Genomic DNA, 18,217 nt, shown 5'->3' with positions numbered 1-18,217 from the left:
ATAATCCTGGATTAATTAATCCAGGTTAATCCATCAAACTTGGAGCAAAAATCAATGCATTTGCAAACCATCAGCTTGACACACATTAAAAACGACATGTAGACCCAATCTCAGATTCATGCACAAGCACAGGAATAAATATATACAAATATGAGATGTCCCATTTATATAATGATCTGATTCCACTTCTGCTTCATGATAACTGGTGCAGATATGTTCAAAGTGTTGTCATTAGAAAGATGGCTTGTATCAGTCACACTGTCTCCATCACTTATTGGCTAATAAGATGAAGTTTTCCAGTGGCACCAGCCAATATTTTTCTACAGTTTCACATCACATATTTTGTGCTGTTAAAACTTTCCAAGGCAGTGAGCTTCCACAATCAGTGCATTCTTTAATGTTATTATAGGCCTCAAGGATACACTTAATGCTGTTAGACGAAACTGCGCTAAATTTAAACAACTTTCTTTTGACATAATTTTTAAGGTTAACCAATCAAGCGCACCAGTGTCAAATTTCACAACTATGTTTCATATGTATGCAAACTGGGAGAACATGGCATGAAAGCTGGTTTCAAGTGCATTGAGGTGATTGTCTTTCAGGTTTTGCACTGGTCAAATTCAGAATCATGAACCAAGTAAACAAATGAGGTGCATCTTCAAGTCGTCTGGACTTCCTGTTTCTATCGACCCTGCAATTCTTTCTGAAACAAAATAAAAACACTCCCAAGTAGGCTTTTACCCACATGCTGCATAACTGGAAACATGATGTTCTCATACGCTACCATGGTGGCTGGCAGCTCTTATCATTCTCGTTGCATTGTTGGACCTCTGCCATTCAACCAAAGGTCAAATGTCTCACCTCTCTGTGCCCACACTGCCCACTGATTCCCCTGCATGCAAAGACAGCAGCCAAGTCTGAGAAGGACACAAAGCATGCAGAACAGGACTCCTCTTTGTTTTATCGATGCAGTTGTTCTGTTACTGCACCTGTAGAAGTGCACCACTTAACCATGTTCTCAGTGTTGATCTGTCTGCAATACAGGGGGTTAACTACAACAACAAAGACATCACTGGCAGAGCTGACAAAAGTACCAATCCACATGCCCATGCCATTGCTATTGTAGACACACAGCTTACAGAAAGACCCCATGAAACATCAATGAAAATTAATATGGAATCAATTAAAAGTAATACACTGGCCAAGGCTTAACAAGTATACTCACTGAGGCATGCTTTCAACATGTTATCATTTGAGTTGAAACTACAAAAAGAAAACAGGAGGTGTTGTTACCTTTATATTTCTCCCTGACGTTTTCATAGGCTTGAACATAGTCTTGCTCCTCTGGCAGTCGCTGACCTGGGTCAAACATGGGCATGGACATGGCTTGGCTGATACTGAGTCAGGGTTAGGGCACCTTTCTCTCTTCAAACTTTCCTTTTAACTTTCCCCTGGCAGTGTGAACCCCTCTTTGAATCTGTGTGTCCTCAGTGCTGATAAAAGCCCTCCTGGCTATCTGTCCACCTATATTTCTGTCCCCACCTTCTTCCTCACCCACACTCAGCCACAGTATTCCCTCTCTGAACTGTACATATCATTCCAGACCACCACCACTCCCCTCCTCAGCTTGAGAAATACCCACACACACTTATATCAGACCCTCCTCTTAAAGGCACAGAGGCAAACACAAGCCACAAAGATAGGTACCAGCTGAGACACAGCTACACACACACAGACACACCGTGCATGCCAACTCCACCCCTTATAGACACGGCTACCTCGATGAAAAAACAAGTGACGGAGCTGCGTGGGGTTATTTGAGTTCCTGCTGTTGGAGAAACTGGGGCAAGGCGCAGCAAGTGGATTCTGTAATATTTACAGCTTTAAAAAGAACTCCCATCACACTTACACGGTTCTTCTCAAAGTCACGTCATATTCCCAAAACTGAATGACGGCATAAGTGTTAGGGGACCACACCTCTTCAGCACAGAACACTGGATCAGAGCTGGATAGCTGAAAGCAAACAACAGCTATAACTTTAAACAAAGACTTTCTAATAATCTTCAGGTACAGTATACACGACTCCTACTGAAGAACAAGAAAAGTGAAATGACACAAAATACTGGCACAACCATCACTCTATCAAACATCACTGTATTTGTTTTTATTTCAGAAACACACGTGATTAAAAACGCACGTCCACATTATTTGATGAACATGGAAAACTTTATTCCACTAACCCTAAATCACTTTTTTTCTATATTAACATACAGTATTTTTCGGACCATAAGGCGCACCGGATTATAAGGCGCATTAAAGGAAACGAAACAGTCTGTTGAATTCTCTCGCAGCTGCTCTATTCTTGTGTTGTTGCAGTATATTAATGACTAACCTCGTATTGTGGATGGATTATCTCAGTTGTTTTCCCGACTGAAGTTCAGTCCGTTTACAGCATCCTGCCATGCAATTGCATTTGTCCCTAACCATCGCGAACCCTCACGTTAACTTTTATCGAGGGGAAAAAAGTTAGCATTTATCCTCGAGCTTCACCATTTATATTATGCTAACATAGCTGTGTCGCTAGTGATCACAACACATCAAGCACATCATTATATAGCAGCTAGTCCAACTTCAGTAACCCTACAAAAGTCACTGCTGTTTAGTTTTCTGTCTTCATTTATGTTGGAAGTGACAGCAGAGCTGTACGTTTTAATTTTTTCAGAAATCTCTCAGTCAGAACATGCTATATCATGTTTAGGTGGAAACTAGCGAGCTAACTTCCTGCTAACGTCTAACTCCGTTAAACTTAATAAATTCTGTTTTCATGGATGCCTGGATGTTAAACTTAATTGTTACACCTGGTAAAGCAGCAACGCTGATCATTTTATTAAAGATAAAAGAATTTAGACAGTTTTTAACTCTCAGTGATGCCGCAGTGTTGGTTTGAATTCGGGACCTGAAGCGGACGGAGTTTTGGACCCAGATTACTCCGCGGGGCTCCTGACTACAGTAGCCGTAATGCTCCGACAATCCATCAAGTGATGCGGCCAGTAGCGGTTTTAGATACGGGCGACACGTGCGGTTGCCCGGGGCGGCATCGTGGTGGGGGGCGGCATCACGGGCATCGGCAAAAAAAAAAAAAATTGCTCGTAGTCATGCTGCCCCGACATCATGCCAGCGCATATTGGGAATGGCATAGGCACCGATCGGTTTTCTATCGCCCATTTGCTGGGAGTAAGGGCGCCCTCCGTTTGCGAGGTGCGTCTGCTGCTTGCGGCACAGGGAGGAGAGGGCGGGGCGGCGGGGGATTCTCTGGCTGGCTGGAGCAGCGTCTAATAAGCAACTTGCAAAATAAAACAAAATAAAAACAAACCAACAACACGAAAACAGCAGACATTATTATACAGACTTATAATTTGCACCGATGTTTTTTCGAAATTCTATACGCGAAAAGTGAGCGCGAGAGCCCTCAGTGCGCCTGCTCGCTGCTGAAGTCAAAGTAAACTTTATTGTCATCTCCACTACATACAGTCCAGTATATAGAGAGACGAGACGACGAGGCTCCAGTTACAGCAGTGCAAGTAAACAAACAATAAATATAAGAAGAGTAAGAAAATAAATATACACTTTAGGACCAGGGGTAAAGGGATCAATAACAATTTAAAATGTATATTTTATATTTTGTTGATTTAAAGTCTCACACACAACCCGTTTTTAAAGTTTAAAAAAAAGAGAAAAGAAGAGGAGGAGTGTAGCGACTTCCACAGTCGCTAGAGGCCGGGGATGGAGCCTGCCTATTTGCCTGACGCGCTGTCAACTGTACGCAATAATGCGAGAGGTGGAATTGTTTGCTTGTTTATTAAAGTGCTTGAAAAGTTTACAGAGCAATGTGATCGGCTCGCGATTCAAACTCTTAAAACATCACAGCTCTAATGCAACAAGGGGAAACTCGTTGTGCTGCGGTCAACAAAAACTACGGCTACCCAGCCCTGCTCTCTGTCAAAATCAAACCAGTGAATGACAGACTGACAACGCCCTCTTAATGTCACCGCTAGCACCCACGTGACTCCTGTTACACATCACCATAGCAACCAAACAAATGAAAACCCAGTGATCATTAAAATTCAATACATTTAATTATGGCTCCTACAAGGAGAAACGAGCAAAAGATACAGGTAAGCAGATGTGTCATTGGATAATGGCAGGTCATGTATCCTAAAACATTAAGAATCAGAATACTTTCTTAATCCCTAAGGAAATTATGTGGGTTACAGTTCCTCCAAGAAGAAATGGTAAAAATAGTAACAGTAACAGACTAAACTCCAAACAATATATACAATAATATAATATTAATTAGTCAGTGTCAATTGTTGAATTGTCCTGTTCCCATTGTATGACGAATTATGATGTCTGTTTGGTAGCCGTTTGCATACTATGCATACTCTCTCTCTCTTCGCCAAACAGGCTAGGACCGCCACTGGATGCGGCTTCATAGCCTACCAAAGTCGTACTAAAACTTTTTTGACAGATTTTTTTTTTGAGCGCTGTGTACCACATAAAATCAGTTCAAGGTCAATAAGCACAACCAGAATTCATACATAAGGCGCACCGAATTATAAGGCGAACTGTTGATTTTTGAGAAAATTAAAGGATTTTAAGTGTGCCTTATAGCGCGGAAAATAAGGTATATCTTATATGGATTCTTGTTTATAGACTTAACATTAGGGTTATACCAACTTTCCAAATCCACAGCGCTGCTTTTACCTCAATATTTATATAAAGTTTGAATTTAGGGGTGTTAGGGTTGAAAAACAAACGAAAAACAAAAAAAAAGTGAAATGGGAACTGTTTTTTTTTTAGTCACACCACTACGTTAAAATTTATCTGGTCTATATAAACAGCGTAATTTTTCCTCACATCCACATGGTGACTGTCTGCTCACTGTCGGTGTCCAATGGCCGTCTGATTTACAGGTCACTTTTTAAAATTGTTTGTTAGTGGTTTGTGTGAGCCCTGTGATAGATGGGCAACCTGCCTAGAAGAACCCACCTCTTGCCCTGTTACAGGTAAGATAAACTCCCTCTCGAGTGATAGGGCGAGAGAGAAACTCCAGCCCCACGTCATAATCGTAAATCGGACAAGTGTCTAAGAGAATAGAAAGCTGGTTTAATGAAAACCAAACACAGCATCTCAACACAAAACCTCACACCAATTGTCAGCACGGTGGTGATGAAATAGGTTTGTTCTGGAGCCACAGGACTTGTACAGCATGCAGCCATTAATTTAACCATGAACTCCTCTGTATAGCAAAGTACTCAAGAGTCAAATGTGAGGCTGTCTGACAGTTAAAGTTTGCCTGAAATTGGGTCACGGAGCTGAACAATGACCCCAGCAGCAAATGAACTGAAGCACCTCTATAAAGAGGAGTGGGCCAAAGATTCCTCCACAATGATGGAAGAGACTGAGAAAGTCACTCATAAAATGATTACTTCAAGTTATTAATGCTAAGGGCGATTCTCCAAGGTACTGAATCATTGACTGTTTTTCACGTGAGTGTATGCTTATACATGACGTATACATGAAGTGTTCACAAACCTATGAAAATGGTAGGTACACCTGTGCAACTAATGTAAAATGCTTAGAGTCCTACTTAAATTAAGGCATGGTACCATTTTTCATCAATCTTAAATTCCCTTCATTCATTCAGTTATGAAGCCATAAATGTAAAACTCAGATATTTAAATTAACATTCATATGAATTATCAAGTACAAATGAGGGCAAAACACAGCACTAGCAAGTATCCCTCTTCCTAGGCCGTAAAGTTTATTGCAGCATCAAGACAATAGTAAAGAGACCTACTGTTTTATTCAAATTAGTTACAGACTCTCATGGATGAAGCAGTGACAATAGTAAGAAATGATGCCAAGAAAAACCCTGACTGCAGTTGGACCTTCCTACAAGGAAGTGGTGCTTGGAAGAAGCACTGAGAACTTGTCTCTGAAACAAAAACTGGAAAAGTATAGAGGAAATTTACTTTGGATCCGTCAGAGTGTTTCTTTCTAAAAAGCTGCATTTCCCCAGTGAAAACAGCCCAGTGTTGAAAAGGGAAGAATTTCAGTGGTGTTTCTTTTTTTGAGATGTTTAAAGTTATCAAATTATCCTCAGTAACATGCAGCAAGTTGGTCACACATATGTCTGTTGATAGTTAAAAACACACTGATATTTACGTTTCCTTTGTCACTGCCATATTTAAATTAAATATACTCATAATTAGAAACAGGGCAGATCAAATTAAATATATGCACAATATAATATCCTGGCTGCAAATAACTTGAGGTCTATTGTGAAATACACACACTAGCCACTTTGTTAGGTACACCTGTTGAACTGGTTGTTCATGTAAATATCTAATCAGCCAGTTTTATGGTAGCAACTCACTGCATTTACTCATGTAGACGTGGTTTAAGACAACCAAGAGTCATTAAAGGGAAATAAAGGTGCATAAAGTGATTTTTTAAAATAAATTTAATGTGAACAGCATGAAAGAATGGATCTATCCTGCCATTAAACCAGTAGTTTATATTGGTAGTAGTGCCGTAATGGAGTGGGGGATATTTTCTTTTCACACTATGGGCCTCTTAGGGTGTTTTCAAGCCTATAGTTGGTTCACTCTGGTCGGAAACAGTTGATGAGTTTGTAAACTTTCAGCTTTGTGAACCAAAACGTGCTACTACAAACCTCCTGAGAATATTAATTCTGCTCATTGGAGAGATGTGTCTGGGGCAGAAGCAACAAAAATAAATACAGGAAGAAGGTGCTTTGCTCTGGACTTCAAACAAAACAGAAAACAGAGAATTTCCGTTCATTTCACTGCTTGTTGCTAGTCCCTACAGGCCTCTGTACATCTATAGTACCTTCCTGCATTGAGAATACAAAGTACATGGGTATGGGATGTTTTTTTTATCTGAAATTAACATACTCATAGTAGCTGGTGTGGCTCGGGGTCAGATCACATTCACACCATAAATGAACCACTCCAGAGTTTGTTTGGAACCATACAGAGACCACAGTCTCCAAAGGGTCTTGGTACGTTTATTTTGATCCACACCTGAGTGCGATTACTGTGTTCACACATGCACAAATGAATCGCCTCAAGTTGGAAAACAAACCTGAGTTTGATTTAAACGGACTAAACGCTGCACGTTGGTACTAACACACTTAGTATCAACTAAGCATCATTTAAAAGCCACAGCCTGTCTGACTGCATGGGTACACTGAGAGCTACATCCAACAGAATAACGCGCCATGTCACAGAAGTCAAATCATCTCAAACTGGCTTCTTGAATATGACAATGAGGTCATTGTAATAGCCTCCACTGCACTTAAATGGCCTCAAAGTCACCAGATTGCAATCCAATAGAGCATCTTTGTGATGTGAGGGAATGTGAAACTTGGACAGGCAGCCAACAAATCTGCAGCAACAGTTTGATGGTATCGTTCCAATATGTACCACAATCTGAGTATTACTTCCAGCATTTTGTTGAATCTATGCCACACAAATGTCCATCAGTACATTTAGGAAAAAGTTGCCATAATATTAGGATAAAGTTCTGTAAATAACTGCTGTGAAATTACAGCCCTCTGTGCTAAATATTTATAATTTCACAGTAAAATGTTAGCACAATTGAAAATTTACCATGTCGAAAACGAAAGAAAAGAAAGAAAATACTATATAAACACAGTAAAAGAGGTGGTGCCACTGCCACTGTTTAGATGTAAGGTAATAAAGCAGATATCCTGGCAGCCTGAGCACATACAGCTGGGAGTTTGTGTTTACTCAGCTATCGGGAAAATTTGCAGAGTTTCATCAACAAGAGACTGCAAATTGCAAAATCCGTCTTGATAAATCCTTCACATTAGGAATGTGGAAAAATATTTCAGCACTCCGAGTCACTGGAATCATCAGTTACCGCGTGGCACCAACCACCAGCGGTGTGTCTCGACCTGTGAGTTATGAACTGAAAGTGAGTAACAGGAACTCTAATGAGTTCCAGCAGCAACATCATTATGAACTGAGGTTTTCTTTAAAAAAAATATATCAACAGAGCAGCGACTGTTTGCAGTCCAACATCTGTGTTTAGTCAGACAGTTAACACTTCAGATCCAACAGAGCAGGCGATGTGATCTGAAAGCTTTATTATACTGCTGACATGAAATTTAAAGACTTGTTTAAAAATAATTAAATAACTATGGTTCAGATCTAGTAAAGGTAAAGGTGGAGTAACTCAAAACACATCAGCACAAAGTCAAAGAAGTCACTGTCACTGAAGAGCGAAGACAATCTGACAAACGGCCTCTGAGTTCAACTCCAACCACAACATCCATCACAGCATAGCCTGAAGATATCTCTAAAAACAAACTGAGGACGTACAGTTTGCTTGCCTCCTCTATTTCCTCCATTCAGCAGAATGATGTGGTGTTTTAATACTGACGGCTTGTGGGATTTTTCAATTGTGCACTCAATCCCCGTGAGTGTATAAAAAAAACATCCCACTGTTTTCTCATCACTGGCCACCGGATGGTGTCTCTCAGAGATCTTTTTTTTTTTCACTTTTGTCTCTCTGTCTGCTTCTCTGGCTCGAGTGTCAGGACTGTAGTGCAAGCCAGCCCTCCCACACATCGCCAAACTAAAGCCTCTCTGCCCCAGTGGTGGCACTAATTTATGTTCTCTGCAAAAATAAAAGAAAACACATCTAAGGAGGGATACAACGCCACCCCTCACTATTCATTGACTGTTTTTGTGTGTATTTACTGATTTGTGTTTGTGAGACTTTGCCTGGTTACTTGCTTACCGGTTGGTAGCATGAATGTTAATTAGAGGTTGAAAATGTAGTGGCCGCTGGGATAATGAGCTCCCTGGTAACACATTACTATTAAAATGTCGCTGTGACAAACAGCGAGCCTCTTTAGCATCTCTTTGGGCTCCATGGCCGCAAAATCCATGACAAAATTACCTTTCAGCTTATGCTGCCCTTATGACAAGGCAGATTTTAGTAAGCACCCAAACAGTAAATAATGTGAGCTGGGATCAGCTCCAGCCCTCAAGTGACCTTCTAAAAGGATAAGCAGGGGCACTGCTAATGGAGAGATAGATGGAAAGGAACCAGTGGGAAAAAAAGAATTGACAGTGAAGGTAGAGCACAATAAGAGTCCCAAACTCTGAAAGCGGAGAAAGTTAAGCAAAGTAAGGCTTGCATCAATCAAATAAAGTGAAAAAAAAAGATCACAAGTCAAAAAAACTCAAAGTCGGTCTCTTTAGTTATGAATAAATTTAATAAATATTAACACAAACAGCATTGCTTTACTTGTTTAGTCATTTATCCCTTGTTATTTCCTTGTTTGCCAAGGCTTAGTAGGCTTAGTATTGGCTTTATCTGTCAATTTAATAAATTACTGCTGAGCACACACGTTCTTCTGTAGGTACACGCTGAAAAGAATGACCAGGAAGTAGTCAAATGTCAGATTTGAGAGCAGCAATACAATCTAAGGAGGATGAGAAAGATGCAGTCATGATGCACTGCATTTTATCTTTGGATACTGTCCTCTAGTGACCACCATAGTACACTGCACACACCACCATTCTGGTTTATTATGATGAGTCTGATATCTGACATCAGCATTGTATACCTGTAGCTGGGTACACTGGAAACACTCTGGCATTTCTTATTTTGAAAAGACAGATGTATGAAAGAGGAAACCTTGGTCAGGGTCCCAGAAATATCTTTAGAAACAGTAACGCTGCTGAAAGTGAAGACAGAAAAGGATCTGCAGGTCAATATCCTGACAGACACTGGAAAAAATACCACACTGAAAGAACTGCTAAATAATTTATCTCCTGCATAGCAGACTCTAAACTCAGTGTTTCATGAAAATCAAGAAGGAACTATTGTGTGACATTTCAAGACTTATGTGATACACTTCTCGGGGCTAACTGAATATCGGATGTCTGTGCAACAGATAACACTCTTTTCTTTACTTGTACCTTAATGTCAATATTAAGTTAACAGGATTTTAAGTTTGTCACAGACAGACCAAGAACAAAACCACCCACGTTTTTGTTGGTTCTCACAGCTGTGGTCAAAGTAACACTCCAACAAATGCACATTAAAGAGTAAGTTTTTTTTAAGGTAACTAAAAATTATTAATATAGCACCTTTCAAGATAAAAAAAACCCAAAGTGCCTCACACCCAACGTGATAGACAAAAATTTACCCTAAGGCAAGTTTAAAGGGAAGGCTTTTAGGTGTTGATACACAGCCAGCAGGCCCTGGTCATGTGACCTTAGGGACCCACTGATGTAAGCCACGTCGTATCCATGCAGTCCTCTAAAAGTTACAACCAGAATCTTAAAGTGGACCCTCGAGTTAAAGTGGAGTCAGTGCAACAGAATTACATTTTCAAGCATGAAAAAATTCAAGAACCATTCGTCTTGTGTTAGTACTTAATGGTACCAACCATGTGTTAGTATAATTAATAGGGAAAATGTTTAAATAATGTTTAAATATACATTTAAAAGATACTTATTTAAGATCCTAAACATCACAGTTCAAAAAGGAATTCAGGAAACAATTCACAAAATGCCCAAAAAAACATTATGAGTTACTTTAACACGAAGGGAAAAAACATTATTTCCCACATTGGAACCAACATGGGAAAAAACTGCAAATTAGAATCCCAGAATTCCGAAACTTTCAAGTTATAAAAAGGATTTTAAATCAACTAGAGCTTCTACAGCTACTAATTACATCTACTTTTGTGTGTTTGCTTCATCATTCATCACCATAGCAACCACTAGTCCCAAAGCCAAAACTTACATAATTTAAATGTCTTTTTTTAGACAAAAGTCAAAAAACCCAAAAATTTTCTGTTACTTATCATTAACCATAAATGTTCACAAAAATAAAAAGTTCAACAACTTATTGACTGTTTTTTCCAGTGCAAATGCCAACTTTTACCACTGATATTACTCGATGGTTAATGAGTAGCTAGTAGTCGTTATCGTTTAATGTTTGGAGGATGGTACTGAGACCTGCTATGAAGTATGGTTTAAAGGCAGTGGCACAACCAACAAGACAGAAGGCAGAGCTGAAGATGCTAAGATTCATTGGGAGTGATCAGGACTGACAAGATTACAAATGAGTACATCAGAGGGGCAGAAGAAGCAGCAGCTATGATTTAATACTTGATGACCTTTCTGTGTTTTGTGGGCCTGACTGCATTGATATTCTAGTAATCTGTGATAACGAATTTTGAAGCCATTCATAATAATAACTGAAATATCAATGTTACTAATAACTACTGTCTGTTGTGAGCCATTATATGATAACATACAACATCCTGAACCAGAGTCATAAAAGAAAGTCTGGTGAACTTAGTTTGCTTTATTTTCAACAGAGCTTAATTATGCTGTCTCATCACCATCACTCTGTAGTGATGTCATTAAACTAAAGTGTTATCCGATTAGGTATATCAGTAAGCTACAAAATGTTGATACAGTCTTACTGACACCATATTCAGCATTATCCGACACAGTCTGCCCCTCAGACTGTCTGCAGCTTGATAGCAAATGGTCACGCCTCCATTCACTGTGAGATAAAGCAATCATCTCACAAGGCTAATGACTCGGACTGAGTCAGGGCCATTATGGCAGCGATCCGGTGGGACAATATTCATACAGTCACACTTATCTAATGCACTTCATCTGATTCTGGTATCTGCCTAACAATGACAAACATTTTAGTCAATTTTCTGTTTAGAAATAAATTTACTCTATTGTCCTTAAACTGCAGCACACCAACAAGCTCTGCAGAAGTGCACGGACATACAAATGTACTGCTGTTGTTATGTGTGCAGAGACAATAACACCCAGTCACACTGCAGTACCCCACCCCATCAAATCAATATTAGAGACAACTAGGGAGGGGGGGAAGATGAGGTTGGGTTTCTGTCTGTGGTCCAAAGAGACTATCTGAACTAAACACCGACCACTGAACATGCTGAGGCAGCAAGTTGCTTCATCAGATCCCTGGCTCCGTGCACAGGCGAGAGTTAACAGAGGTGGAGAACCTGGAGAATCTCTAGAGGATAAAGAACCCCCCGGGATATATGGATGAGCATAGTGAGAGATGCTGCTACTTTTCTTTTATTGTACAGTGAACCTCTGTCAACTGAAAAACCTCTGCCAGAGTGTACAGTATGTATGAATGTTGGGAGAGTCCACAAGGATTTTTGTTTCTACCTTGTTTTTTTAAGTACTTAAAAAAGAAAAAAGATGCAGCAAGATTTGCAAGACAATCCACCTTTCTAAAGCTACGTGTTTGTAGCTATACCAGTCGGTACAGCTCAACAAAAGGGCCAAAAAAGTTGGCAGCTACTGGCATGTTACAGGTGCGATGGTAGATCATCCAATCAACTGCCAAGTGAGAGCAAGGTCAGTAGGAATAATCACTGCCTGCTTGCTTTTTAAAGCTCCTCAGACTGATTCATGTTTTTGACAAAAACAAGTTCAGTGACTGGTGAACACAGGTTCAGTGATCTGATTGGTTGAACCCCAAACAGTCTTGAACTGCAATTTGTAACAGTGGTCCTTTTTGCAGAACGCCACATGTATGAACCCATTCCCTAGATACTTCAGGTTCTGGTTAGAGTGGCTCTCAAGGTTTCATAGCTACTGCTATGAGGGGACAAGACACTTTTATGGAATAACAGTTACCTGGAAAGCAAACCATCTGGTAGGAAAACACTGAACAGGACGGGCCAGGATTGGCTGATTAGAAGCAAGTGGACTTTTACAATAAAATTGAGGAGGCTTGTGCAATAGTAAACTGACTGTGAATGCTATAACTTTCTAGCGGTTATGGCACAATATGTACAGCAGATGATAATCACTGAGTGAATCTAAGTAGTGAGCTTTACTGTAATCCAAGGACTATGAAAACTAAACAAAGTACATGGAGAACATATTATTCTTGTGGGACAGAAGACATAAATCAGAGGCATTCAGTTAGCAGTTCTTACAAGGAAAATCATTCAAATTGACTGTGCACAAGTCCTAACCCAGACACGCATCCAGGTAATACCTGAAAAACATATAAATCATACTTTTAACCATGGTCTAATCAACAGCATGAAAAATGTGAAGGCATAAACCAACAAAAGAAACTTCTGGGATGTGGATTTCCTTATGCAATGCTATACCCTGGCGTTAGAAACTCTACAGCAGCAGTTAAAAAATAGTGTAGAGAACTTTACCAGCTCGTCTACAGATATAAACCACTGAGGGTCTTCTACCTGCCCATGAACATCTTACCTGCAATGCGGATGACGGCCCTCTCTGCTGGGTCCAGAACATCTCCAGAAGCTGACTTGGAGCGCTTGATCCGCTGGTGTTTGGGCAGGTTCCAGGGCAGGGTGTCTCCGGGAGACGGCGAGCAGCTGACTAAACTCAGATCGCTGGAGCTCTCCTCCGATGCAGCCCTGACCAGAGGCCTCCTCTTGGGCTTCTCCTCCATAGTCTGAAAGGACACGGTGACCAGAAAAGTATAAAAACGGAAACTCAAAACAAAAACTAAGACAGTTCTGTTTCTTATTATATATACTTTTTTGTTTGTTCTTGTATTTTAGTAGTCACAGATGACAGGCTACCTTCACTGAAAGTCTGAATTACTCCTAGCTAAAGCCCAACCGTGCTAATTAATACTGTCAGGTTGCTTTTGTGGGCCTGCCAGCTACTAGCGTGATTTTCTGTGACACCATATCTCCTGGTGGCCGGATAAATAACACCTTAAAGTCCAGTCGTGGTAAATATCTTTTGGTCAATTTCTTCCAAGCGAGAAAGACTGAACACCTGGTCAGTTATTTCTTGAAACGCTAATATTTCACAAGTACAAGTAGCTAAAATCTGCCTTAAAGGGACAGGCTCGTTTCAACATGGTTAAAATCCAAAACCTATAAATGTCTGTTTTCCCCCTAATTATCTATATATTAAAATCTCATATTTACGCATAGACATAATGCCCAAGGTGACGCCAATCAACTTTCAATAAAAAACAAATGAATAAATACATGAAATCACAGCACAATTGTGGTATTGAATTAATGCCCTACTTTGGTGAGTCTATTTTTAGACCATGCGTGTAGTAGCCTGGGCAAACACTCAGTGCTGCAGCCCAGTGCTCAGACTGCTGTGTGAAAGAGGAGGAGGAGGATTTTTTACAGGGCAGGTGCTGCTGATGCACTGTGCAACGTTACCATGCTACCAGCTTCATTTCAGCTGAGTCACCATCCAGGATGCAGGAGGCTCTCCACAGGGGCGCTGGCTACACCACCACCGCTCTCTGATTGGATGAGAGCAGACAGGACCAAACCCCCAGGAGTAACATCTCCAGGGCTTCAGATACAGCTCATATTCAGGGTATAATTTACCTAAAGGCTATTTCTGGCTACTTACTGTTTCCTGATATAATTGCAGTTCTGCAACACTATAGCACTGATTATTTTATTTTTTATGCAATTAAACCGTTACATAATTAAAGCGGTTTGTTTCAGAGCATATTTACAGCACACTGCCAGGCTTCTCAAAGCACGGCCTACAGACCAACAGCAGCTCTAGGCTTATTTTTTCTGTGTCCTGCAGGCACAACGGGAAAATACAGCATTTCTGAACATTTATTTCAACCACTTCATGTTATATTATGATATAACAACTCAAAATGAGACAAAGGGGGAATTTCTCTTTAATTCAACTCTTCTGTTCCACACATTAGAAAAATAAACATGCAAATCAACACCAAAAAAGGGGTGGTAGTGCTAGGTGGGAAACCTGCAGAACACACAAGAAAAAAATTAATTACTCACACACTGTGAGGCAGTTTTATCTGCTTTTTGCACCACAAATAATGTGGTTAAAACTTGTTATTTTTCAGGAAATAGTGCATGCATAACCTGTTCTAGACAACTTACCAGACTAAACATTCTTATCATGTTAAGAAGGTTTAAAAATATATTAAACTACTATAAAGAATATAATTACCAACATGAAACACTACTCATAAATCACACATGACAAACACTGAAAACATTAATGAGCGCATTTTTCATGTGCAATCCTCAATCATGTGAAACTGAAGTGAAACTCCAGTGAAACTGAACATCTGCACTTGGCTGCTGTTACTATATGGAGGCACATCAGTACTCAACCACTTGTGTGGTTTCTTATTTAGGAAAACTTTTAACAGATTAAGATTATTTTATCATGCCATACCTCAATATGCCTCTGAAAGTAGAGCAGTAACGGATTATGCTTTCCTGTGGCAGTTCATTGACTGGTCTAAATGGAACATTGGAACATTGATTGGTCTAAATGGAAATTTCGCCAATATTTGACCAGTACCAGTCAACTAATAATGGTCTTTGGGTTCAGCTTGGGACCTAGGAACTAGGGTCTTTCATGGACAACAAAGGGCATTATATAACTACATCAAGAAGACTGCAGATTGGGCTGTTTCAAAGGTTACAGGAAGTCACGTTAAAAATTCATAGCTTCTAAAACAGTGCCCACGCATAGCAGAGAGGGAGACCTCAGCACTGGCCACAGGCATCAAATGAGTCCTTTAGTCAGCCAGGCACCAAAGTTTAAGCCTCGTTATGTCATCTGTGATCATCTCTCTGAATTAATTATTACTCTACTACAAATGATCTATCAGTGCATATCAGATGTAGAGCATATAACCATCATCTACAGCTCTTATCACTTCTGTACTTATGTCTTCAACCTATTCCTATTCACAGTGCATATGCTTTCTTGTATGGCCTTGCTCCGAGCAGCTGAAAGCATCATGGTAATCCGTAGTTACCAGGCAACTCTGCAGAGCATTAGAGAGCATGCTCCATCCAGGTCTTGGAAATCAAAGAAAATGAAGTAGTGTGTATAGGAATGCCCAGACTCTGACAGTGGCTCAGTCGAGCTGACAAACTCCCCTCTTCGCTCTTTCCCAAACTGTAAACAACCGATGGACTTCAGCGGGACTGGATCTGTTGATAATCGCTTTTCAGACAAAGCTGTCAAGTCTGGATCCTTCCCAGAAAACTTGAGCACAACAAGGATCGTAGATGTTCAAGCTCGCTCTGCTCTGCACCGCCACACCTGTAATGAGGCTGAGCCGCAGAGAGGACACGGAGGGGTGGGTGCACCTGCCGTTTAACAGGTTAGAGTGAAGGTTATGACGCGAACAGCCTCGCTCATACTACCATGATAGGTCGGGTTTTATTTTATGACCTCTAGGCTTTGAAATGCACTAAATCGTGTGATCATCGGTGTCGACGATGCGGCAAAACATGAAAAATGAATAATCTGTATTCCTCGTTTACTCACGCACAAAATATCCAGGATGGCTGTTGGTTTGGTCCCAGGTACACAACCGCAAAACACGGCTCTGCAGTCGTTCCGTCGGCGGATTCGTTCAGATTTAACCTGCTCAAACTTCGAAAGCCATCATCATCCTCATCCGCAGCGAGAGTCGCGCCTGCGTCCTGCAGTTTCCTGGCTGTGGGATGCTCAGACGCTCAACCTGGAGTGATCAGGGTTGCAGGACGAGCCGAGAGGAGAAACCAGCTCCCTCAGCCTGCAGGCAGCATGCCTCGAGCTTTGCTCGCGCGACGACACCGGCGAAGTTGTCACTGAACAACAGGCACGTTGGAGATAAGGAGGCAGATCTGATTGCGCATGTGAAAACTGAGCTCAGGTTGATAGCGAGGAGGCTGTCGGTTCGCTACGCGTTACACCCTCCACGCTGACTTTTAGTTGTGGTAATGTGGGCAAGCTCATGTGGAGCCTATGAAGGAAATATGTGACTCAAACTGTGGTTCTGAGCGGGTTCGGGTTGGGTAAAGGAATATGAGTAAAAAAATGATGTGTGTCTCCCTTTCAGTCTGAGAGTTCTGCACTTTCCCCCAAACTTCACAGGAAATCCTTTATAATGGTGTTATTGCTCAGGACGCAACGCCAGTGCTGAGCTCAGCACTTGTATGTCACGTGGAAACAACTGTAGTGTGCTTTCATTTTAAACACCAGAGTGTGTAGCTTACAAAACTACTGTTAAGACAAAGTTTTAAAAACTGAAAGAGATTTTAATAATATTTTACAGTTAAATGAGGTTAAATGTCCGCTTGCTCCTGCGTGCACTTGCAGGTTTTCTCCGGGTATTCCTGATGCCCCACCTGGCGCCCTATCATAGCTGGGATAGGCTCCAGCCTCCCCGCTACACTGTTGGATAAGGCGTTAAGAAAGTGGATGAATTAGTAACGGTATTCCAGCTGGCATCTGACAAGAGCCCTCAACAGTGAGACAACAAAGTGTCTCCATGACACCGGAGGACTCCCGAAACAGGCCATGAAATGTTGTAGAAGTTCCTGGAAAGACGGTGTAATTGGACTCAGTGTTTAGTCTACATGTCTAAAAACTAAAAGGCCAAACAAGAACACTCTCTCACAATGAATGATTTTTAATTGTTGGTAATTGATTTAGCACTTAGTTACAGGCCAAGATATTTAAAATTGTTTTATTTAATGACCTCTGCCTGCACTTTGCACTTTGATTAAAATCCCATTAATGTGTAAAATTGCTTAATTTCATTTCCCTTTGCTTTGTTTACTCTGTCATGTTTTTCAGGTTTCTTTTTTGCTCCAAATGAGACCAACTTGTACTGACTCACATTAAAAACTGCCCTGCTGAGCCATTACATAATCACAACAGTGACTGATGAATGGCAGATTGCTTGTTTGTGTGGCACTACTACATTATTAGTCTCCCACTAGTAGAATGAATTACCGAGGACTCAGACCGGAGGGGTGGGAGTGACGTGCTGGCTCCGTCCCACACAGAGCCCCTTCTTGTATTCACAAATGATGCATGTCACCAGTCCGGAATACCAGCGTCTGAGCCAACTTTGTACCCATTGTGCTGAAGATTTAATCTGATCAACTGAGTGCTTCACAGAGCCGGAGAGCTCTGAGTGAGAGATGCTCCAGGTCATGTTGGAATCATTTTTTGCACGTACAGCATGTCAGAACCACGTCAGCCCAATCAGTGGGGAAAGAGCTTCGAGGAATTCTGGGAAATAAGTCGTAGAACTCCTGCAGTTATTGCAGGTTTTGGAA

General features: G+C 40.9%; 1 protein-coding gene across 5 annotated transcripts in view; it reads right to left on the bottom strand.

Moving 5' to 3' along the window:
* Positions 1-17,037, bottom strand: part of pleca (plectin a) — a 104,578-nt gene extending 87,541 nt beyond the window's left edge. For 4 of the 5 annotated variants that reach the window (XM_065470467.1, XM_065470471.1, XM_065470470.1 and 1 more), the window contains exons 1-2: positions 16,434-17,037; positions 13,371-13,575 (exon numbers count right to left, since the gene is read on the bottom strand). In XM_065470467.1, the coding sequence (XP_065326539.1) occupies positions 13,371-13,572 (202 nt within the window). In that variant the 5' untranslated portion in view covers positions 13,573-13,575; positions 16,434-17,037. The remainder of the gene's footprint in view (positions 1-13,370; positions 13,576-16,433) is intronic. The other variant, XM_065470468.1, reaches the window with a different exon arrangement.
* Between the last annotated feature and the right edge of the window lie 1,180 nt (positions 17,038-18,217).

Source organism: Pelmatolapia mariae, linkage group LG22 (genome assembly GCF_036321145.2).
Source record: "Pelmatolapia mariae isolate MD_Pm_ZW linkage group LG22, Pm_UMD_F_2, whole genome shotgun sequence".
In the NCBI taxonomy this organism is placed as follows: domain Eukaryota; kingdom Metazoa; phylum Chordata; class Actinopteri; order Cichliformes; family Cichlidae; genus Pelmatolapia; species Pelmatolapia mariae.
This window is presented reverse-complemented; position numbering and strand designations above follow the sequence as displayed.